The sequence below is a fragment of the Cervus elaphus genome, chromosome 5, assembly GCF_910594005.1.
Source record: "Cervus elaphus chromosome 5, mCerEla1.1, whole genome shotgun sequence".
Taxonomy (NCBI): Eukaryota; Metazoa; Chordata; class Mammalia; order Artiodactyla; family Cervidae; genus Cervus; species Cervus elaphus.
The window spans coordinates 120,794,943-120,819,653 of record NC_057819.1 but is presented as its reverse complement, the minus strand read 5'-3'; the positions used below and the strand labels follow the sequence as shown (position 1 = coordinate 120,819,653).

The 24,711-nt window shown below is 39.9% G+C and overlaps 1 protein-coding gene across 4 annotated transcripts in view; it reads right to left on the bottom strand.

Moving 5' to 3' along the window:
- Nucleotides 1–439: 439 nt before the first annotated feature.
- Nucleotides 440–24,711, bottom strand: part of CEP95 (centrosomal protein 95) — a 36,071-nt gene continuing 11,799 nt past the window's right edge. For 3 of the 4 annotated variants that reach the window (XM_043905056.1, XM_043905059.1, XM_043905058.1), the window contains 14 exons: nt 14,425–14,556; nt 13,534–13,727; nt 11,842–11,954; nt 11,526–11,655; nt 10,766–10,919; nt 8,008–8,147; nt 7,163–7,252; nt 6,221–6,350; nt 5,289–5,458; nt 5,101–5,175; nt 3,398–3,550; nt 1,354–1,500; nt 1,028–1,099; nt 440–771 (listed from right to left, as the gene is read on the bottom strand). In XM_043905056.1, coding sequence (XP_043760991.1) covers nt 595–771; nt 1,028–1,099; nt 1,354–1,500; nt 3,398–3,550; nt 5,101–5,175; nt 5,289–5,458; nt 6,221–6,350; nt 7,163–7,252; nt 8,008–8,147; nt 10,766–10,919; nt 11,526–11,655; nt 11,842–11,954; nt 13,534–13,727; nt 14,425–14,556 — 1,877 coding nt within the window. In that variant the 3' untranslated portion in view covers nt 440–594. The remainder of the gene's footprint in view (nt 772–1,027; nt 1,100–1,353; nt 1,501–3,397; nt 3,551–5,100; nt 5,176–5,288; nt 5,459–6,220; nt 6,351–7,162; nt 7,253–8,007; nt 8,148–10,765; nt 10,920–11,525; nt 11,656–11,841; nt 11,955–13,533; nt 13,728–14,424; nt 14,557–24,711) is intronic. The other variant, XM_043905057.1, reaches the window with a different exon arrangement.

The following is a 24,711-nucleotide window of genomic DNA, read 5'->3' as shown; positions in this document are numbered from 1 at the left end:
TCAGAAGCCCTCCTATTCAGGAAGGACATCACCCCGAGCGAGTTTTCCTTCCTCCTCCTCTGCTCACCAGAAACAGAGCTGGTGTGCTCCTTCCCACCTGCAACCACGAGTGCTCTGCTGAGCACAGATGGATGATCTTACACCTGTCACCCCTCCCAAATGACAGAGGCCATAATGCATAATTCTCATCTTCCAGCCTCCATGTGACCAAGTTACACAGACTTAACCATCGCATTTTTAAGGTTTAACCCTAAGACCCACCTCTAATGACAAGCCCACACTTTAGCTCTTTTCTGAATTAGAGATCTTTTTTTTTTGGTCCTCAAGTGCTGTTTTGTTCACCTAAAGCAGCAGGCTTCAGGAGCTGGCTACTCAATTGAGGCTTGTTAATTGCTTTCATGCACCTCTTAGTTTTTAGGTCAAATTCAAAGCAGTAAACTTGAAGAAAACAGTATTTATTTTAAAAGTTATTTCATAAAAAGTACTAGTCAGTATATAGATAAGTCATTCTGAAATGATTCTTCTGGTTTAGATTGTTTTACTGGCTCAGTTCTAGCTCTGCCCTGGTGAAGTCCACACGGAGGAAGTCTGGCATCATAGGAAGGGATTTTTACTGTACTGAAAGGAAGCCAAATGAAGCCGACATTTGAAGCGCTCAGCTTCCAATTCCCGGAAAAAAGCATCGTCGTCGTTCTGTGTTATCATGTACTGCAGTTGTTGAATTTCCTTCTCCATCTTAGATCTCAGCTCCCTCTTCACCTTATATAACATCTAAAAGAGAATTCATGTCATCTTGCTAGTCACAACACCGATCTAGGCCCTCATCTATTTTTATTCCCTCTCTACTTTCCTAATCATCAAGCTTCTGCAGTAATTTTAATAATTTAGCAGCAGCTCTAACAGAGATCTGAACAGTTAAAGTTAAAATCACAGAATATAGGTTTTGAATTGTTGGTAGATCTTATTAGTATCCTCTCCACTTCTATTTCTCAAAAATGTAAATAAATGATTTCTATCTTATTATTACCTGGGCCTGTGATTTCTCTCTGGCTTTGAGCTCTTGACGTTCCTGTGATATGGCTTCTGCCAGCAATGAAAACTGTTTACAGGGAAGAAAAAAAACAAACCTTATATTTGTAGTTCAAATATAACAATATATTCACAGGCTTAAAATCTTAAAAACCTTAAAATCACAGGCTGAAAATCAGCAATACGCTTCTATACTGTGGTCAAGCACTAGCTAATTTTAATCTTAAGTTTCAGTCAGTCTAACCTGTGTAGTGACAAGTTCCAAATTAATATAGACTCTGGTCAAGATTACATCAGAATGTAAACTAGCAGCGGTGAGCCCACCTGGTCTTTATAGTAGTTCTCCATTGAGTCCAGTTCATTCTGGTGCTGTCTCTTTTGTTCATCTCGCTTTTCTTTGGCATAATTTCTTAGGTCTTGTAACCTTTGCTTTTGAATTTGTAAACCTTCTTCAAACAGTTTCTTAAATATCTGTTAATTATTTAAGTCAGAAAAAGTTATGCAGAATTTTCATGGTGGAATAAAATTTTGCCCAACTACAGGTATGCATACTGACTGTATTTCACAAAGTTTTTTTTGGGAAATAATAGCAAATAATACTTTAATATTCTACTATATGGATATCACATTTTATTAATTTACCAACTGATGGACATTGGTAGTGTTTCCTCTTTCTGTTACAAATAGGGTGGTTATAGTATGAACATCTGTGTATGGTTACCTGGGGTGAAAGTGCTGGATCATGTTTAACCTTATGAAGAGCTGCCAGACTGTATTCCAAAGTGGTTGCACCGTTTTATAACCCCACCAGCCCTGCATCTGTGTTCCAACTTCTACATCCTTGCCAATACTTTATTTTAGCCATCTTTATGGGTGAGAGTTTATGTCACTGTTGTTCTGATTTGTATTCCTTCAATGACTAATGATATCTTTTCCTGTGTCCCGAAGGTTCTTTGCTGCAGCCATATATATAGGAGAATAACCCTAAAGCATAAGTAAATGTTACATGTGCATAGTTGAGAGCCATGTTGTTATTATCTAACGAGGCCACAGATAACAATTGTTCAAAGGATCTGGATATGCCCACTTGTCCTCCACTGATTAGGTAGGAGTTCTTGACCAAAGTACAGCCATGCATTCATTAGTCAGTGGTATTACCTTAGTGTGAAGTTATTAAACCTCTCAAATTAAGTATCTTCTAGAAATGAGGATAATAGTATGACTCCCTTCAGAGTCTTTAGTCCCATGAAGTAGAATTACCCTAATGTTTTACTCTAGAGATGAAATTTATTGCTAGTTTGGAATCACAAGCTTGATAAGGATGAAATAGCAAGTACCCTGTAGAAAGATTTCACAGCATACCTATCCATTACTTTCCTGATTTTGAGTAGAACCTGAGGTCATGTAATCACACTTTAAGTTCCTGTCTCAGAACATGCGACCAGCCCCCTAAAGCAGTTATCCTGGAGAAATACCGACACACAGGAGGTCAGAGGGAATTAAGACTTCACATTAAGGTAAGTGCAGTAGAGATTCAGATGACCCACAGGCACATGAAAAGATGCTCGACCTCACTAATTATTAGAGAAATGCAAATCAAAACTACAATGAAGTAGCACTTCATGCCAGTCAGAATGGCCATCATTAAAGTCTACAAATGCTGGAGAGGGTGTGGAGAAAAGGGAATCCTCCTACACTGCTGGTGGGAATACAAGCTGGTGAAGCCACTATGGAAAACAATATGGAGGGTTCCTCAGAAAACTAAAAACAGAATTACCATATGATCCAGCAGTCCTGTTCCTGGGCATGTATCTGTGCAAACAAATACCATATCTGTACAAAGACAAATACCATATAATATCACTTATACGTGGAATCTAAAATATGACAAGTGAACCTATCTACCAAAGAGAAACAATTACGGACGGAGAAAACAGACTGGGGGTTACCAAAGAAGAGAGGGTTGAGGGGGAGGATGGAGTGGTTAAACTGGGGTTAGCAGATGTAAGCTTTTATACACAGAATGGATAAACAGCAAGGTCCCACTGTATAGGATATTTGTCAATATCCTTTGACAAACCGTAATGGAGAAGAATGTATAACTGAGTCACTGCTGTAAAGCGGTAATTAACACAACTATACTCAATTATAAATCAACTATACTTTGATTTTAAACAAGCAGTAGAGACTGAGAATAGACCGGGGCGCACTATGGCGGTGATAAAATGAGGTGTGAACAAGCCTGGACTCTAGCCAGCATCTCAGACTTGCATTCAAATTAGGACAAGAGTCAAAATGAAGGTGGTTCAAAAAAGTAACAGACAAAATTTATCTTTTTAAATGGATCAGACAGAAAAGCCATAGTTACCATTTCTTCCCGGCTCCTCATTCTCATCATTTTTGAACGCAACTGAACTCTATAATCATCATAATATTTTCGGGCACGAACAATCTGCTGTCGATTTTCTTTTATCTTTGATTGGGTTAATTTCTGCTTACGAATTCGGTCCTTGAAGTCTTGCTAAGGGAAAGGGAAAAAGAGGTAAGAACAAGAGGAAGACAGACTCTGATGTTCTCATCCACCCTGCTCCCCGTCACCATGTCTTCAGGCAGCAAGCTAGCTATGGAGGGCCCATGGTCTGCTGGCTGGGCAGAGAGTGTGGCCCCCAGAAGCCTTCCAGTCTTTTTGGTAGGTTCATCATCAGAGTCAGAAGAGGTGCCCCAGAGTCCAGTGGTTAAGAGTCTGTGCTCCCACTGCAGGGGGCATGGGCTCCACCTCTGGTAGGGGAAGTAGGATCCTGCATGCCATTTGTGTGGGAAAAAAGAAGAGCCATCTCCACTGAGCCCCTCTCAAACAAGCATCTCATCTCCCTGTTCCTCCAGGAGGTCACCTAAGTAATACCCAGATGCCCACTTAAAAGGAGTAGTAAACTGGCATTCACAAAAGATGCAAAACTAAGGAAATTGGGTGATATCTTAGCAAAGTGGTTAGGATGAAATGAAGTCATGAAGGAAAAGCCTTCAAACTACCTGTCCAGACACATGTTTTCTTCTCCCCAGTGCCAGAGTCCCACATGCAATTCCTGATGCTTCCCCTTCCTTCTCAGGAACTGTTCAGTTTCAGTTCTCGCTGCTTGTCTCTACTGGAGAAGGAAATGGTGACCTACTCCAGTATTTTTGCCTGGAAAATCCCCATGGACAGAGGAGCCTGACAAGCTACAGTCCATGGGGTCTCGAAGAGTCGGACCCGACTGAGGGACTTTATTTTCACTTTGCTCTTTCACGCACTGGAGAAGGAAATGGCGACCCACTCCAGTGTTCCTGCCTGGAGACTCCCAGGGACGGGAGCCTGGTGGGCTGCCGTCTACGGGGTCGCAAAGCCTGACGTGACTTAGTGGCAGCTTGTCTCTATCCTCAGTCTCTTCCTCTGGCTTTTTACCGTCTTTGATCTCTGGCCTCTCCCTTCACGATACTTAAGAGGATAACATTATACTGTATACGATTCTTAGCCCAAATTAAAATGGAGGCATAAATAACCTCAACTTTCTATTTGGGACCTGAGAAAGAAGGGGGAGGACAAAATAAACACTTGAGTTAACCACCTGGAACCTGACGGGGCTCACAGGGACAGACCTGGATTAAAATCTAAACTTGCCCTTGCTGACTACGGCGGGACTGAGGGCAAGTTAACATTTCAAAACTTCAGGTTTTTCATTTCACAGAAAACATCTCTAATGTGTTACTATAAAGACACTGTATAGGGAGGGAGGTTCAAGACGGAGGGGACATACGTATACCTATAGCTAATTCATGTTGATATTTGGCAGAAAAGAGCAAAATTCTGTCAAGCAATTACCCTCCAATTAAAAAATAAATTAGAAAAAATAAAACTGTGTTTATGAAGCAGCTAGTACCTTACCCTCATATCAATGTTGGTTAAAGACCTAAATGCTTCCACAGGCAAGCGCTGGAGGTATGAGTCAGTAGGGATACTGCTCAGCTAGTACAAATAAAAGTAATTAATTAACTTACAAATTCAAAGATATAATACCCAGTTTGCTCTTGACATACCAGTCTCTTGTTATGTTCATATTCTTTCTTGATAAGCGCAGTAAGGAGGTCATGCCTTCTCAAGGCTTCTTCTATCTTTAAGTGGGATGGAAGGGAAGGGGGTTAATAATTCTGTTCACTAGATTATCAAGGATAAGCCCTGCATCTTTTTGCTTTATATTTCTATGCTTAATTGACAGCTATCTTACTTCATCCTGGAGTTTCTTCTTTGATCGATTTTCTCTGTATGCATCTTTTTTGAGTTGTTCAACCTGTGCGATTTGCTGTTTCCACATTTTGCTTAGTGTTTGGCCAGAAACATAGAGAAATGGAAACTGCTCCAGCATCAGGGGCAGGAGACTGTGTTCATTCACTTTCACTGCAAGGTAAAAAAAATTTTTTAATCTGAGAAACTTGCTGACAGCTTTTAAGAAGAAATCTCATTCAACCTTCAGTCAAAGCTTATCTAAGTGATATGGCTCTGAGCCTGAAAAGAACAAGTCTAAAAGTATGTTATTACTTTTGCATTCCTTTTCTGATTGGGACAAGCCAACTACTAGTAAGGATGAAAATAAGCTGAACATTTCTGACTGAGGAAATGCTGGTCTTATGAAGTCCATCCTAACTGCTCAGCTGATTCAGTGCCTGGGGTGGATGCTCTGTGTGTGGTCAAACAGACTCTCCAACCCTCCCAGGAAGGAAAGTCTGTGTCTACTAGGATGTAGTTAGAAGGTCAGTGGTCTTTGAAAATGCACCTCAGTGCCAACTCTAAATATACAGGAGCTGGATAGGCCCTCTGCTTACTTTGGAGCATCCCCTTGGTTCTACCAACTTCCCAGAAACAAAGAAAAGGCAGCCAGCACTTAGTGAACAGAGAGAGAAGCTGAGGTTGGAACAGCAGGTCATAGCCAGTGCATTCCTTTGTGCCAATGTATTGGTATATACTTAAGTGTTTTAAAGAAATGGCTCATTTAAGAGTTTTATCTCTCTCTACAAAAATTTAGCATACGGCAGCAGCAGAAGAGGGCACTCTGTCCAGCTCACTGGTAGATGTTAAGTTTTCAGTGCTGTGTCCTTGGCAGGCAGCGTGCACTTTCAAAGGATGCCAGTTTTCCATAAAGTACAATTTTGTGGTTCTTACTTGGAACTGCTTTATTTGGCTTTGGCAAGCCACCTCTTGGACTTGGAGTTGTGGTTTTTCTAGAGTAAATCTTCCAGGGTTGACTTCGTTTTGGCGTTCCTTTATGAACAGCTTCTCTGTATATTTTTTCCTTAGACATAAAACAATAGAATGAGAAGTCTAATAGCTCTTTCATATATCATCTTAAATATTACATATTAGCAAAAATAGTCAAGATAATTTCCAACCAAACTACCTTACTTCAGACTTCTAAAATTTGGTTAGTATTTACCTACTTTAAGTTAAATACCTCTTTAGTTTCTGGCAGCCCTTGGAGTTTGAAAAAGCACTGACTCTTATTCAAGTTTCGTAGTTGCCACAGTCCTACCCCCTAAATACAACAACTGACCATGTTCTGATGTGCTTGCTTCTTCGACAGTCTCTTCCACGTAGATTACAAAAGTTCTAAAACAATGTTTAGTTATAACCATACTATATTCTATATCCTGGTTTGTGAACATTTTAGCGTAAGCATTTTCTTCCCTGCTTTCATTTAGCTTCTGTAACTATTCTTTTGAAAGGCAATGAAAACTTATGCTTTGGGTTTGTTCCAACCAAGCTCAGAACTGGGATTTTCTGTCTTCTCTTACTCTCCCTCTTTAACTTGTCAGCCCAGACTGTCTTCAAAGCCTTGGTGAACTGATAAAACAATAGAAGCCCTTAAAACTGATTGAAGTTTCAGGCAGGCAGGAAAAAATACTAGTGTTTCTGGTACCACATTTTAGCAGCTTGGTTACCCTATGAATAAAAGAAAATCCACATCCATGAAGTAAAATTCTGCTTTTTTCTAAGAGGCTAATGATTAAGGTTCTGTTGATTCTTTTTTCCTTTTAAAAAGATCATCTCTGTACTTTCCACTGATTTGATCAAATGGCATTTATTACAGTAGAGACTTTTACCCACTGTTTCCTCCTCGTCATTTATTCCTAGAGGTCCAATATTCTCTTGAACTTTATTTCTTCTTAGTTCCTTTTCAAATGCCTCTGTTATTGCCTACAGGGGAAAAGGCCATGTGATATTATAGTTATTAAAAACATACAAATGAAAATGAAGAAAAAAAAATCTACCTAAGACTGCCATTCAAATCACTTTTCTTAAAAGTTCCTTTCAGGCTACTGATCAATAAATATATATTATTTAACAGATACCTAACTGAGACATAAAACTTTACCTAACGTTATTTTTTTGTTCCCACAGTTTATAATTGTTTTGATACATCCTTGGATGGAAGTTACATGTTGAATTACATACTGAATTAGTTTTCACCATGATAAAACATACTATAGCAATAAACTTAAGTGCTCTAAGTTTATGCTACATGTCAAAATCACTATTCACAGCAGAAAGTCTTCCTCAGTAATCATACATTCTCCTGTTGAACCCTAACCACTTCCTTTCATTCCTGTCTTGGGCATTTTCATCCTATCTGTAACTCAAATGGTCTGTCACATTTAATCCACCTCAAGTTCTCTTTATTTCTAAACCTCTCCCTTAAAATATCAGTCTACACTGATACACTTTCTTAGTCCACTGGAGTTATATAAGGTTAGTTTTCTTAGAGTTTCAGGAGTACAAGTTTTATAATGGGGGACATAAAAGCCATGTCACATGATTTTGTCATCCACTCAGCTCAAGAATCTTAAATGCATTTTATGCCTTTAATCAACAGCATGTTCACTGTAGCATCTGGCTGAGGGTAAATAATGGTAATACCTGCTGCCTAGTAACAGTCAAGAGATAGGATATACCTTTGCTTGAAATCGGCGGACATCTGTTTCTTTTGGTTTTCGCTGCCTTTTTCTCTCCACCTGGAATTGTTTGTTTTTGTTAACTGGTGATGGAGAGAGTGAATGAGATCTGGAGGGTGCCCTTCTATGCATGGCAAGTCCTGCAGCACAAGAGAGACACGTACCGTGAGTTTCTGAGAGCTAGAAATGTCAAGCTGGCACCAAATGGTTGATTCTCACTGAATCCAAAGAGACTGTGAATGTACTAAATGTACTCTCCTCTAATTTCTATTTGTATGTTTAATCATACCAAGCAAACAGACAAATGCACAGAAATATGTACTCAAAATGTTTCAAAGAAGTACTAAATTTCTATATTCACTTTTGGGTTGAAAATGGAGCAACATGTGGAATGCCTGCTGCACACAAAGGCCTATACTTAGTACTCTTGGTGGTGGAGAGAGAAAAAAAAAAGTTAAACCATCCTAGCGGTGTGTCTGCTACCCTTTTGCCTATGTAGGCCCTGAGAAGGGAGATCTAAGTGTGTATGTATGTATATATACACACACACACACACACACACACACACCCCTTACCCTTATAAAGCAACACCTTATACACAGAAGTTATTTAGCATTTTTAAGCAGTCCTGTTCTTCCCTAGTGATCCAGCCCTCATATTCCACACTGCCTGCGAGATCTAACAAATTACTTCCCTCCACATACTTTTTTATGTCCATTGTTTATAGATAGACTTAGGAATCTGCTAGTTGTGAAGGGGGGGGGGGTCTGTGCCTTTTAGGAAAAGCAAGTAATTCAATACAGCTCTGACATCAAGGAAATTTGAAAGGTTTGATAACTTTCTAAATAAAATTTTCCAGAGACGTGTCCTTGAGCTTTTGTCTCTTTACTCTCTTAATTTAAATCTTTCAAGTTACTAACTTGCACAATCTATTTTAAATGGTGTTTTAACATTTTTACTATGTCCAACAATGTATTCTTCTTTAGAAACTGAAGATCCAATAAACATAACATTTTAACTTACAATGTGTTTTCAAAATGGTATATGATGTACATGTACCCCAAGGGAAACACGCACGTTACAGGATGAGGCTTCCTAGGGATTACCGTAGCCAAATTTCAGGGAAGGGAGGAAATAATCAAGACAAGGAAAAAGTATTCTTAAAGTTAAAAAAAAAAAACTGAAAAGTTAAGGAAGTTCTGGATGAGAAATGGACTATTTCTAGAGAAACAAGGGATGACCAAAGTAGATAAAAATGAATGCAAAACATGTAGAATTTTAGTTGCTGGAAAATGGGATAATTATTTGAACAAACAGTAGGAAGCATCTGCAAGGATGTGGCAAACTGGAAACTGTCATGCATTGCTCATGTAAGTACAAATGTGTGCGATCACTTTGGAGGGGAATTTGGCAATGGTAAGAAAGTGCAAACCTCTGATCTACCAATTCTAGTAGATGTGGATCCCAGAGAAACTTCTGCACATATTGAAGTTGTTCACTGCAGAAGTATTTGTAGTTATGAAATCGGGAAGCAAAAAAAATCCACATACACCTAAATAAAAATACACACATATAAATGAGATACACTGTATGAAATCAGTGAAAAGTGTCAGTCACTCAGTCATGTCCAACTCTTCGTGACCCTACAGACTGTAGCCCACCAGGATCCTCCGTCCATGGAATTCTCCATGTAAGAATGCTGGAGCGGGTAGCCTTTCTCTTCTCCAAGGGATCTTCCCAACCCAGGGATTGAACCCAGGTCTCCCACACTGCAGGCAAGATCCTTTACTCTCTGAGCCACTAGGGAAGCCCTGAGAATACTGGAGTGGGTAGCCATTCCCTTCTCCAGGGGATCTTCCCAACCCAGGGATCGAGCCTAGGTCTCTTCTGCATTGCAGGCAGATTCTTTACCGTCTTAGTCACCAAGGAAGAATGAACTCGGTTACACGGTAGTTACAATGAGTGAACCAGAAGTAGGAACAGATTTCTAAAACAATGTTAACAGGAAAAAAAAAAAGTTGCAGAATAACATATATAGTATCTATGTAAATTAAAAAAATTGCATATTTAGACAGGTAACACAATGCTGTTAAAGACAAGACAGGTGAAATGGGAACTGGTTGTGTGACTCAGGGAACTTAAACTGGGGCTCTGGAACAACCTAGAGGGGTGGGACGGGAGGGAGGTGGGAGGGAAGTTCAAGAGGGAGGGGACATGTATACCTATGGCTGATTCATGTTGATATTTGGGAGAAACCAACATACTATAAAGCAATTATCCTTCAATTAAAACATTAAAAAAAATTTTTTTAAGTAAAAAGACAGGAGTGAGAGGGTTCCAGTTCAAGATGGTAATATACAGGCTCCTGAATTCATTTCCTCCATAGACACTAACATATACTACATATGGAATAATTTCCTCTGAAAAGAATCTAGACAGTAGCTGAGTGACTGAAATGACAAAAAACCCACATCAAAAAGGGTCAGAGAGCACCCTCAACTGCCAGGAGCCATAGGAATGAAGAGAGTGGCTTGGACAACCACAGGTCTGAGAACCAACCAGGAGTGAGGGATGGGCTGAAGGCGAAGAGTCCTCTCCTGAGCAAGACTGCTCCTGCAGGACTGAGAGCGCGGCTGTCCTACACACTGCTCAGAAACCAACACAAAGGCAGGAAACGGAAGAAGCAGTAGAACATGTTCCAAACAAAAGAACAAGATAAAATTCAAACAGATCCTGATGAAATGCATACAGGCGTTACCTGGCCTTGGCTTCTTCGGTCCATACTCCACGATGCCATCACTGTGCTGAGACAGTGTCTCATCATTTCCACTTTCCACCTCTTCATTTCCAATATTCTCCTCTTTGGAGCCAGTCTTTTCTTTCATTCGATCACCCAGGGCACTTTTTAACATCTATCAAGAAAATCCTTTTTAACATCTGTTACTGATTTCAGCAGAATGCAAGTTGCAAGGATTAGACAGACATAACCTTCTAAAAGCTTTCTCTGATAATTAGGCACAGGTTCAGACACAAGTTTTCAGACGCTTATGCAGAGTTTCTAAAGGATATTTATCAGTGCCACAGACTATCAGTTTCAATAACCTTAAGAGTAAGTCACATAGGGACTTAATATATTTAATCAATGATATCCCCAAACTACAGTATTTTATTTTTTGAAAATCAGAGCTCATCCAATTTTATACCAAAATGTCTTTAGTGACAAACAGAAACAATACATATGCAACTAAGTATATATGGTTTAATGTAATCATGTTATTTAATCAGAATTTGATAAAATTTAGATGAATATGTACCATATCTGGTTATATCATAAAAGGCTAGGAGATAATTTCTCAGCCTATGTCCCATCTGCTTGACTTACAGAAGATTTTCACAGTAACTAAGATAAAATTAACTTTCTAGTTCATTAAGCTTAGCTCTCACCTTAGTTGGAAAATCACTTAAATGTTCACCAACTATGGCAATCTCAATACAGATAAGAAAAAAATAAGACTTGCCGAATCTAGTTCAGAGAGGCGCTGAGACAGTTTCTCTGATACTGCATGTAATTCTTGTTCTGTGAACCTTTTTCCTGCCCTCTGGGAGAAAGGTGAACCCCAGGATGAGACTGCAGCTCTGTTTTCATATCTGTAATAAAAAGTGATATGACATTTAAATAGACAAGCATACATTACTTAGTTCAGAACAACTGTAATACATGCTTTGCCAAATATTCCATACTGGCCTTCACAGCTAAATCTGGAGCGTATACCCTTAACTCTTCGAATCCCTTTGCGGACAACCTGTCAACACTGAAGCCTGCAGTGCTGTTACCTTTTTCCTCTGGGAAGTTTCCTTATCCCAGGGCCTTGGTGCCGAGCTGAATACACTTCCTGTTTGCTATCTTCAGACAACTTGGAAGTTAAGGAAACTCTATTGTCTGGTTCCTATTAAAAACAAAGGAGAGTTGATTTGAAAAAGATATAGGGAAGACATAAAAAACAACATATTGTGTGTGATGGGAAGGGAGGACCTGTGATAGAAAGCTAGCTCCCTTTATTCTTCATGTTTTGCTTTTTTAAAAACCCCATTTGTCAAAACACTCTACTGATCACCAATGCCAAAGGAATGGAGCAATGTCTGTAAACTTGTCCTCAAAGAAAAAGCATGGCTCAGGATGTCATTCAAATATAAAGGCAAGTGAGGTGGTCTCAAATATGAAAACTTGATTATGGCTATACCTGGACAGTGAAAAAATGATCAAATCACAACTGGAAAGTATTAAAATCATCTTTCATATGAAGAAGTCAACAGAAACTGTTCAAAACAAACAGGCAAAACCTCTAAAATATGAATATAAATTCAATATTTAAACAATTTATATCTTGTTTTTTTTTCATTTATTTTTATTAGTTGGAGGCTAATTATATCTTAACTTTGGAGGGAATCTTATGGAAAATATTTCTTGTAGTTAAGAAACATCTGATGTTTAATTATCTCTTTAATTTCACTTCAGTACCTTTTTCTTCTATTAAAGGAAAATTAAACTTAATACCTTTAAGTAAAACCTATATTATAATCACATTTAAAAAAAACCTTTTTAAAACTGAAGTTAGTGTCCCTCTCAAGAACAGGTTCAAAATAATTATTCCCATTTAACTGCCACCCAGTAAAGAAAGAGTATTACCAACAACTCAGAAGCCTTTCCACTACTCCTGCAAGCCCCCTCAAAGTAATCACTAACCTATGATCCCTTTCTCTCTTTATCCGTTCACCCTCCGATCTAAACTGATGCTCAGAATGTTTAGAATGACGGTCACCTAATGCTAATTTACTTTTTTGGTATTGTTTCAATTTTTAACAATGACAGTGTATCATTTTTAAAATACATTTACCCTTGGCATATACATATACCTTGGCATATACCTGTTGCTGGGAAAATAGGAACGTGATGACTGTATAAAAAAGGCTTTTATTTTCAAAGAAAAGAGTAGACGTGAAAAGGCCAGAATGTTAATAGTAGTTCATGCTGGATTAACAGGAATATGGCTGAAAGATTATTTTTTATACTTTCTTTTATGTTAAATAATTTCAATTATTAAATTAGATACATACAATATGGATTCTGAAGCTAGAATGCCTGAATTCTAATCCTAATTCTACAACTGCTGTGTGACCTCAGACAAGATTCTTAAACCCTGTATTTCAGTTTCTCCATAAGAAATAAAAACAGTATCTACTTCAGAGCTGTGTTGTAAGAAGTGATTTATCCAATATTTGTAAAGTATGCAAAACTGTGCCTAACACAAAATAAGCACTCAGTATGTGTTGGCTCATCCTATTTCCCCTTTTACAGTCATCCTGTCCCTATCTTCCTTGTAAGAATGTGCAGGTGTATGCAGAGGTGAATTTTAAGAAATACAGTGCTCTCTGGTTAGTGCAGTATTCTTGACTACTATTGTAGCAGAGACCTTTTAAATAAATCTATAGACTATGGTCCAGCTGAAAGCAAGCTTTTCCACTTACCACAGAAAATGCTGTGCCTTCTCCAGTAGAATTCATGGGAGGGGAGCAGTGGCTTGAACGCAAGTATTCTCTTCCTATGGGGCAGGGAGCGCGAGGCTCTGAAGGGTGGTAAGGTGGATGCAAAGGAACAGCTGACCGGATAGGCTCCCCTAACTTCCTAGCACTTGGAATCACATCCACAGAAGAAATTCCTGCTAGTTGGACAAATTAAAGTGGATAAGACATAAATCCTTTCACATATACATATACCCTATACAAACAAATGTACACACACACTACTTAGAAATATATTTTAAACTTGATTTTAAGAAAAGCACACCAAAAAGACAATGGAAATAGGGACTCATTCTCAATGAACAAGTAGGGACCTAATTAAATTAGGAAGAATGTAATTTTTATTATAATATTTTCCTAAAAATTTATTTAAAAATAATGAAAAATTACTAAAAACCTAAATGGTTTGAAGAATAGCTATATAAATTATGGTTAATCTATATGTTATAAAAATAGTTAGTATTATATAAAGTCATAGTTAATGGCTAACTGTATGAAAATCCCAGAGATAATATGAAATGAGAATATTTTTCAAGTTAATATAATTTGAAGACCACCAACTGATAAACTAATGTATCAGAGACTCTTACTGTCCTAAAGTCTTTGAGAGGATTTAGATAATAAAATAGTGGATGCAAAACATATGACCAAAGACCATCTTAAGAAGACATCCAAGTTCATAATTAATAGTAAACATTTACAAATGAGGTCATGTAAAACCAAAAAGAATCGCATTTACTGTAGAGCAACAAAAGTAAAAAGGCTAATAGCAACTGCTCACGATCTATGATCTCCAGCTCCCAGCCACAGTCTCAAGAGCTCAGTGTTACTACTCACTGTCTTCAACAAAGGATGTCCTCCTCTTGGACAGAAAACTAGAGGGAAGGTTCAATACTTCTTCTTCTTGTGAGCTAGAACATGGTAGGGTTGAGGATTTTTTAGACTGCATCTCATTAGGACCTTGGGCACCTAGAAAATATTGAAGGTAAAATTTTTTTATTGCTGTTAGACTAAAAGTTTAGTACCTTGAGGATAAAAATATCAGAAATGACATAAATCATAGAACTATGTTGGTCTGATTGCTTGAAATACCAAATACTTTTTCATAACTAATAGCAATATGTAGTTTTGTAGCCCAGAATCATTTATGTAACTTAAAAGCAGTTTTACACAATGTTTCATTCCTCTGCTTTAGAAAAGTAGGGGGCAGAGTTGTAGAAACTCCGACTGTTGCATAGGTGTATCTCTGAGCTAGAAGTCTTGGTTGGAACCATAATCAAAGATTTATAGGTCAAACAAATGTTCTGATTATTTTCTTTTAAAAAAATATTTATTTTTATTTATTTGGATGCCCCAGGTCTTAGTCGGGGCATGTGGGATCCAGTTCCCTGACCAAGGAATGAATCCTGGCTCCCTCCATTGGGAGTGCAGAGTCTTAGTCATCGGACCACCAGGGAAATCACAAGTTTTGTCTAATTTTTGAATGGCTAATATTTTGAATCAGCTCTATAATATTATGATATTACATAGAAAGCTGTATTAAAATAGCTCTGAAATTGAGGAAATACTACTTTGCTGCCTTGGAAATCTATAATACACAAACTCCCCATAAACAAAATGGATTTCCCCTTTTTTTGATGGAATTTCTCCTAAAAACTCATGGTTCGTTATCACCAAGAACTTTTGTCAGAGTGAAAGCTACACATTTAATTATCTCTCAACTTCAGATTGTTTTAGAACCTACTGTTTTATCACTGCAGAGATTGTGAACTTCTCTATTGTAAACATTAATAATATTTCAATTAGGGATTTCCCTGGTGGCTTAACAGTTAAAGATTCTGGACTTTTACTGCTGTGGCGGCCTGGGTTCAACCCCTGGTCAGGGAACTGAGATCCGGCAAGCTACATGGCACAGACAAAAAAAAATTATGTATTTATATAATAAAGATAGAAGTACAAACTTCCTGTTATACAGTAAATAAATCAGGGGATTTAATGTACAGTAAGTAAAAGTGTTAGTTGCTTAGTCGTGTCCGACTCTTTGCCACCCCACAGACTGTAGCCCACCAGGCTCCTCTGTCCTTGGAATTCTCCAGGAAAGAATACAGGAGTGGGTAGCCACTCCCTCCTCCAGGGGATCTCCCCAACCCAGGGATCGAACCTGGGTCTCCAGCACTGCAGGCAGATTCTTTACCGTCTGAGCCACCAGGGAAGCCCCAGTGTACAGTACGGTGACTACAATTAATACTGTGTTGACGGGGGCAGTGCTCTGGGCACCAGAAGTCGCCTCCTCTATCAGGAGTCTAGTTCACGCCCTCTGTAAAACAAACCCAGCTCTTACAGAGGCCTCACTACCGCCTCCTCAACTCAAGTCACAGAGCAGCAAGCCTTGGCCAGGTTTGCATCATGATGAGATCCTGCTGTGTATCTTATTACAAGGCGCTTAAGAAGGGATTTCTCCTTACTCACGGAAAAGGTATAAGGAAGGGAGGATGGCCAAGATGCCAGAGTACAAAGACCCTGAACTCACTTCTTCTCATAGGCACACCAAAACCACAACCATCTGCTGAACAACAGTTGATGAAAAAGATAGGAACCTACCAAAAAAGATCTTCTATAACTAAAGACATCAAGAAGGAACCACAGCGAGATGGTAGGAGGCGCAGACTTGCAATATAGTCAAGTCCCATGACCCACAAACTGGAGAATAATTACATTGCAGAGGTTCTCCCAAAGGAGTGAGCTCCCTGGCCTGAGGGTCCTGCACTGGGAAGATGAGCCCTCAGAACATCTGGCTTTGAAGGCAAGTGGTGATTACTTTTAGGAGTCCCAAAAGGCTGAAGGAAAGAAATTTCATTCTTAAAGGGCACACACAAAGTCTCTATTCTGGGACTGGGGACAGAAGCAGTAATTGGAGAGGAGCCTAGGCCAGACCCACTTCCTGAACTCAGAGTCTCCTGGTGAGACAGGTGGCAGCTGCAGCTCACCCCGGGTACACAGACCCTGGTGGCAGCCATTGTGAGGAACTCCTTCTACCACATGGACCTTGGTGCTGGCAAGCATTACTGTGGAATCCAACCTCTAGCTTATTAGCACCAAGACCTGGCCCTACCCAAAGCCTATAGGTACCAGTGCTGGGACACCTCAGGCCAAGCAACTGAGCAGGGACACAGTCCCACCCATCAACCGACAGGCTGCCTTAAGACCCCTGAACTTCATCCACCAGTGAGCATGCAGCAGTTCCAAGATCTAGATCCGCTGGCCCTGGCCCTGACCTCAAGGGAGCCTGCTCTAGCCTCTGGACCAGTTTCTCCCACCAGGGGGCAGACATCAGACACAAGAAAACTAGTTCTGCAACATACGGATCAGTAGGCCAGACCCCTCACTGGGACAGCTGGGCCCCAGCCCTGGCCACTAGCAGGCCAACACAAGCTTCAGGGCACCCCAGACCCTGTACCCAACTGTGCCAGGAACTGTCCACACCCAGCAGTCAGACACCAGCTCCGGGACCCCTGGGCTCTGCAACCAGACTCCAAGACCTGCTCTGCCCGTGTGTAAGACAGCACTAAGCCAGGATCTGGCTTCACCCACCAACCGGCAGGAAACAGCTCTGAGGCCTTCAGTCTGACTCCACCCACCACTGAGCCAGCACTAGTCCCGGGGGTCTCAGGTTACGCAGTCAGCCACCTTGTGACCAGCCAACCAGCAGCTGGCAGCCTCAGCACAAGGCAGGGCCTGGCAACCAACGGGACCAGGGGCCAACCAAGCGGAGCGAATAGCCCACCACAACCGAAGGCCCCATGCAGCCCTCAGAGGGGCAACCGCTGGAGCACACAGCTCGGGGACCAGCGGGGGACATACTGCTGGGATGCACAGGGCTTTTCCAACAAAAAGCCATTTCTCCAGTAGGGAAACATAATCAATGTACCAGACACATAAAAATAAAAACAGCAACTTAGGCAAAATGTGGTGACAGAAGAACATGTTCCAGACAGAGCAACAAGGTAAAACCGCAGGACTAAGTGAAGTGGAGACAGGCAATCTACCAGAGAAGGAGTTCAGGGTAGTGATTGTATAAGATGATCAAAGAACTCGCGAGAACAATGGCTGCACAGAATGAGAAGCTAGAAGTTTTTAACAAAGAGAAAATAAAGAGCAAAACAGAAATGAAGAATAACTGAAATGAAAAATACACTAAAAGGAATTAAAGTAGACTAAAGGATATAGAGGAATGGATCAGCCAGCTAGAAGAGAGTAGCAGAAATCAGTGACACTGAATGAATTTTTAAAAAATGATAAGAAATGACAACACTTTAATAAATTGTTAGGACAGTATCATGTGCACTAATACTCCCACTGTACAGGTGCCAGGAGGAGAGAGAGAGAGAGGAGCTGATAACATATTTTAGGACACAATAACTGAAAACTTCCCTCACCTGGGAAAGGAACAGATATCCAAGTCCAGGAAGTGCAGGAAGTCCTACAAGACAACTCTAGTTTCTAAGGGTAAAAATTAAAAACTGCTCTTGTTACTAAAAGCAACAAGGGAGAAGAAACAAGGGAATTCCCTCAAGGCTATGTGCTGACTTCTCAGGAGAAACTCCGCAGGCCAGAAGGGAGTGACAGGCTATATTTAAAGTGATAAAAGGGAAAAACCTACAACCAGGAATACTCTAGCCAGAAAGACTCTCATTCAGATTTGATGGAGAGATCAAAAGCCTTACAGACAAACAAAAACTAAGAGTTCAGCATCACCAAACCAGTTTTACAACAAATGTTAAAGGAACTTCTCTGAAATTAAAAAAAAAAAGGCTATAAGCATGAAAATTATGAAATGAAAAAGTTCATTGGTACAGGCAACCATACAGAAAAGGTAGGAAATCATCCACACACAAAGCTAGTAAGGTTAGAAGACAAAAGTAGCAAAATCATGAATATTCACAATAAGGAACTGTCGTTTAGATGCCGAGTCGTCTCCGACTCTTTTGCGACCCCATGGACTGTAGCCTGCCAGGCTCCTCTGTACATGGGATTTCCCAGGTAAGAATATTGGACTGGGTTGCTATTTCTTTCTCCAGGGAATCTTCCTAACCCAAGGGTCGAACCTGTATCTCCTGCACTGGCAGGCAGATTCTTTACCACTTAGCCACTAGGAAAGCCCAGTTAAGGGATCCACAAAATAATTAGATATAAAATATAACATCAAAAGCAAAAATTGTGAGGGGAGGAGAGTACAAATGCAGGGCTGTTAAAAAGGACTTGAAAGGGAGAGATTAGCAACTTAAAACAATCATGTATATATACAAATTGCAATTAATCTATGACAAGACAAAAAATACAATAGAGAAAAGACTGTCTCTTCAATAAGTGGTGCTGGGAAAACTGGACAGTTACATATTAATAAATGAAACTAGAACATTTTCCCACACCATATACAAAAATAAACTCAAAATGGATTATAGGTCTCAATTTAAGACCAAAACCATAAAACTCCTAGAAGGAAATACTGGCAGAACACTTTTTGAAACAATCGTACCAATACCTTTTTGGATCTATCTCCTAAAGCAAAGGAAATAAAAGCAAAAATAAACAAATGAAAGTGAAACAAATGAGACCTTGTTAGACTTAAAAGTTCTGCACAGCAAAGAAAACCATCACAAAAAGACAACCTTTAAAATTAGAAAACATCTGCTAATGAGATGACTTATAAGGGGTTAATATCCAAAGTATATAAATAGCTCATAAAACTCAACATCAAAAACCAAACCCCAATTTAAAAATGGGCAGAAAACCTGAACAGACATTTTCCCAAAGAAGACACAGAGATAGCCACCGGTACATGTAGAGACTCTCAATACTGCTAATCAGAGAAATGCAAATTAAAACCACAATGAGATTATCACCTCACACTTGTCAGAATGGCTTATCAAAAATATCACAGATTAACAAATGTAGGTGGAGATGTGGAGAAAAGGGAACCCTGGTACACTGCTGGTGGGAATGTAAATTGGTGCAGCTACTGTGGAGAACAATGCAGCAGCTTTTCAAAAAGCTAAAAACAGAACTACCATATGACCCAGCACTTCCACTTTTGCTATATATTCAAAATAAAAGAGAACACTAATTTGAAAAGACACGTGCACCCCAATGTTCATAGCAGCATTATTTTTAATCGCCAAGATAAGGAAGCAAACTGTGTCCATTAACGGATGGATAGAAAAAACATGGTTTATGTACACACACGCTGGGATACTACTCAGTCATTAAAAAGAATGAAAATTTTGCCATTCACAACAACATGAATGGACTTTGAGGGTATTATGCTAGTGAAATAAGTTAGAGAAAGACAAACACTATATATAATATCACTTATATGTGGAATCTACAAAATAAAAGTAGTGAATGTAACAGAAGGGAAATAAATTCACAGATACAGAGAATAAACTAATGGTTACTAGTGGAGAGAGGGACAAGACAGGGATGGGGGTTAAGTACAAACTATTATGTATAAAATAAAGCTACAAGGATATAGCATACAACACAGGGAATACAGCCAATATTTTATAACTACGTGTTCAGTCACTCAGTCATGTCCTGACTTTGTGACCCCATGGACTGTAGCCCTCCAGGCTCCTCTGTCCGTGGGATTCTCCAGGCAAGAATACTGGAGTTGATTGCCATGCCCTCCTCCAGGGGATCTTCCCGGCCCAGGGATCAAGCCCGGGTCTCCCACGTTGCAGGTGGATTCTTTACCATCTGAGCTACTAGGGAAGACCTATAAAAACTATAAATGGAGTATAAAATTTAAAAATTGTGAATCACCATGTTGTACACCTGTAACTTATATAATATTGTACATTAACTGTATCTCAATTTAAAAAAGGTTTAAGAAAAAATACTGTTGTATACTTGAAAGTTGCTAATAGAGTGAATCATAAAAGTTCTCATTACAAGAAAAAATGGGTAAGTTTTCAGTAATGAATGTTAACTAGACATACAGACTTAAATTGAAGAAAGCAGGGAAAACCACTAGACCATTCAGGTATGACCTAAATCAAATCCGTTATGATTATACAGTGGAAGTGACAAGCAGATTCAAGGGATTAGATCCGATAAACAAGAGTGCCTGAAGAACTATGGATGAAGGTTCATAACACTGTACAGGAGGCAGTGATCAAAACCATCCCCAAGAGAAAGAAATGCAAAAAGGCAAAATGGTTGTTTGAGGAGGCCTTACAAATAGCTGAGAAGAGAAGAGAAGTGAAAGGCAAAGGAGAAAAGGAAAGATATATCCATCTGAATGCAGAGTTCCAAAGAACAGCTAGGAGAGATAAGAAAGCCTTAGGTGAACAATGCAGAGAAATAGACAAAAACAATAGAATGGGAAAGACTAGAGATCTCAAGAAGATTAGAGATACCAAACATTTCATGCAAAGACGGGCACAATAAAGACAGAAACAGTATGGACCTAACAGAAGCAGAAGAGATTTAAGAAGAGGTGACAAGAATACACAGAACTGTACAAAAAAGGTCTTAATTACCCAGATAACCATGATGATGTGATCACTCACCTAGAGCCAGACATCCTGGAGTGTGAAGTCAAGTGGGCCTTAGGAAGAATTACTACAACAAAGTGGAGGTGATGGAATTCCAGCTGAACTACTTCAAATTTTAAAAGATGATGTTGTAAAAGTGCTGCACTCGATATGCCAGCAAATTTGGAAAACTCAGCAACAGGCACAGGATTGGAAAAGGTCAGTTTTTATGACCATTCCAAAGAAGGGCAATGCAAAGGAATGTTCAGACTACCACACAATTGCACTCATTTCACACCTTAGCAAAGTAATGCTTAAAATCCTTCAAGCTAGGCTCAATTTTAGAAAAGGTTTAAAAATACTTTTTCTCAGTATGTGAACCAAGAACTTCCAGATGTCCAAGTTGGATTTAGAAAAGGCAGAAGAACCAGAGATCAAACTGCCAACATCTGTTGGATCATAGAAAAAGGGAATTCCAGAAAAATAGCTACTTCTGCTTCACTGACTAAGCTAAAGTCTTTGACTATGTGGATCACAACAAACTGTGGAAAATTCTTAATGAAATGGGAATACCAGACCACCTTACCTGCCTTCTGAGAAACCTGTATGCAGGTCAAGAAGCAACAGTTAGAACCGGACATGCAACAACAAACTGGTTCAAGACTGGAGTACGTCATACGTCAAGGCTGTATATTGTCACCCTGCTTATTTAACTTACATGCAGTGTACATCATGTGAAATGTCAGGCTGGATGAAGCTCAAGCTGGAATCAAGATTGCCAGGAGAAACAGCAACAACCTCAGATATGCAAATGACACCACCCTAATGGCAGAAAGCAAAGAGGAACAAAGAGCCTTTTGATGAAGGTGAAAGAGGAGAGTGAAAAAGCTGGCTTAAAACTCAACATTCAGAAAACTAAGATCATGGCATTTGGTCCCATCACCTCATGGCAAATAGATGCGGCAAAAATGGGAACAGTGACAGACTTTATTTTCTTAGGTTACAAAATCACTGTGGACGGTGATTGCAGCCATAAAATTAAAAAAACGCTTGTTCCTTGGAAGAAAAGTTATGACAAACCTAGACAGTGTATTAAAAAACAGAGACATTATTTTGCTGACAAAGGTTCGTCTAGTCAAAGCTATGGTTTCCAGGATTCATGTATGGATGTGAGAATTGGTCCATATCCATAAATAAGGCTGCGTGCAGAAAATCGATGCTTTCCAATTGTGGTGCTGGAGAAGACTCTTCTTGAGAGTCCCTTGGACAGCAAGGAGATCAAACCAGTAAAACCTAAAGGAAACCAACCCTGAATATTTATTGGAAGGACTGATGCTGAAGCTCCAATAAATTTGGCCACTTGATGCAAAGTGATGCACTCGATGCACTGGAAAAGACCCTAACGCTGGGAAAGACTGAGGGCAGGAAAAGAAGGGGGCGACAGAGGACAAGATGGTTGAATGGGATCATTCATCAATGGACATGAGTGTGAGCCGACTCGGGGAGAGAGTGAAGGACTGGGAAGCCAGGCATGCCGCAGTCTATGGGGTCACAACGAGCTGGACATGACTGAGTGACTGAACAAGATATACTGTGATATTCCTTTTGCAATATACACAAAGAATCATATTGTATACCTGTATAATAATATATGTCAATTATACTGCAATAAAGATTTATAATCCTGGAATTAAAGTCTGAATTAGATGCCTAAGAATGTGTATGACGACATTTATCTGATGACTTAAATCCAAATATAAAAGGAAGCTACCATATGATATCAAACCCAAACACCTCAGCCTGGCTTTTCTCTCAACCTTTTCTTTTTCCCTTGAATTGTGTTTCATCTGAATAGCTAAAATCTGAAAACAAGTAATTCACTTTTTATAGATACAACCTTTCTACATGCACTGGCTATCACAGAATACCATTTCTAAAACTACCATCCCTTTCATCTGACACTCTGCTTTGAAGAAACCTTCTTGCATTACCTACACGTGACTCTGGTATTCTGCTCCTTTGCCCACCTTAGTGGCAAGTAGATATCTATGGCCTACTGTCTGACCTCCCAGGCTCAGGCTCTTTGAACACAATTCCTTGGAAAGGAGAGTCTGTTCTTTGGAATTAAGAGTACTGAAGCGGAGAAGGATTTCAAAGATGGTTTAGTTGAATTCTCTAACTTCACACTGGAAGAAACGGGCTCAGAAAACAGAAGGGGCTTGTCCTCAGTCACACAGCCAGTACAGCGTCTGGAAGAGAATGTGGGCCACTTGACTGCCATAATTTAATGTACTTCATTCAACTCTACCATTCCTCTTCAACTCCAAAAAATACTTACTGTGGGCCTGATGTTTTCCTAATTTGGGGGATACTAAGACAAATATGAAAGATTTTACTACACATTTCACTTATTTGTCTTATTTACTGACTTCCCCCCCCCCCCACCCCAGTAGAATATATGTGCCGCGAGGGAAGGGAGTTGCGTCTGTGTCTGTTTTTGTTTAGCACCGTATCACCACTGCCTGGCACAGGGAAGGCACTGAACAAATACTGGCTGAAGGTATATGAGGTGGCTGCTGTCCCTGCAACTCAGTTTACATAATGTCAAACTCTAAAGTTACTGTGCAATGTTGAGAATGGTGTTAGTGAAATAAGGCAAGAAGACCCCACTGTAGGAATACAGAGCGAGTCTGCCAGGGACAAAGAGGAAGAGTATTCCAACAAAAGAAACTATATGGTGCTGCCTGGTGGCCTAACGGTTAGGATTCTGGGTTTTCACTGCTGTGGCCCAGGTTCAGTCCCTGGTCAGGGAACTGAGATCCCCCAAGCTGTGGAGCACAGTCAAAAAAAAAAAAAAAAAAACTATTGTTTGGCCAACAATCTGTTCGAGTTTTTCTGTACCATCTTATGTAAAAACCCAAATGAACTTTTTGGCCAACTCAATATACGATGACAAGAAAAGAGCAAGACAGCCAAGATGAGCAGAACAGAAGTGGGATGGCTGGAGGACGGCAAGGTGAGAGGCTCAATGGGCCTGTATATAAGCAGTAGACTGTTGGAATTACAGCCTGAAGCCTGGGAGAAAAACTGCTACTGGATGTATGGACTTGGTTGAAACTATGAAAGAAATGAGTCACCCAGCTTGGAAAACTACACTTAGTGGGTATTCTGAATGTGACTGTTAAGCTGCATCCAGAATTTTCTTCCTAGGGTATCAAGTCCCACACGTGCATTCATACATGTTAAGTCTCTTTAGTCATGTCCGACTCTTTGCAACCCTAGCGACTATAGCCCACCAGGCTCCTCTGTCCATGGTCTCCAGGCAAGAATACTGGAGAGGGTTGCCATGCCATCCTCCAGGGGATCTTTCCGACCCAGGGATCGAACCCACATCTCCTGTGTCTCCTGCATTGGCAGGCGGCTTCTTCACCACTAGTACCACCTGGGAAGCCCCACATATTACATGACAAACTTGCAGGCACCTATTTGCCCATGCACCTGGGACTCCCACTTAACTCATTTTGGACCACTGTTCATATTTCGTGGGTAATGGTAGCATTCTGGAATTTCAATTCTGATGTCCAGTTAG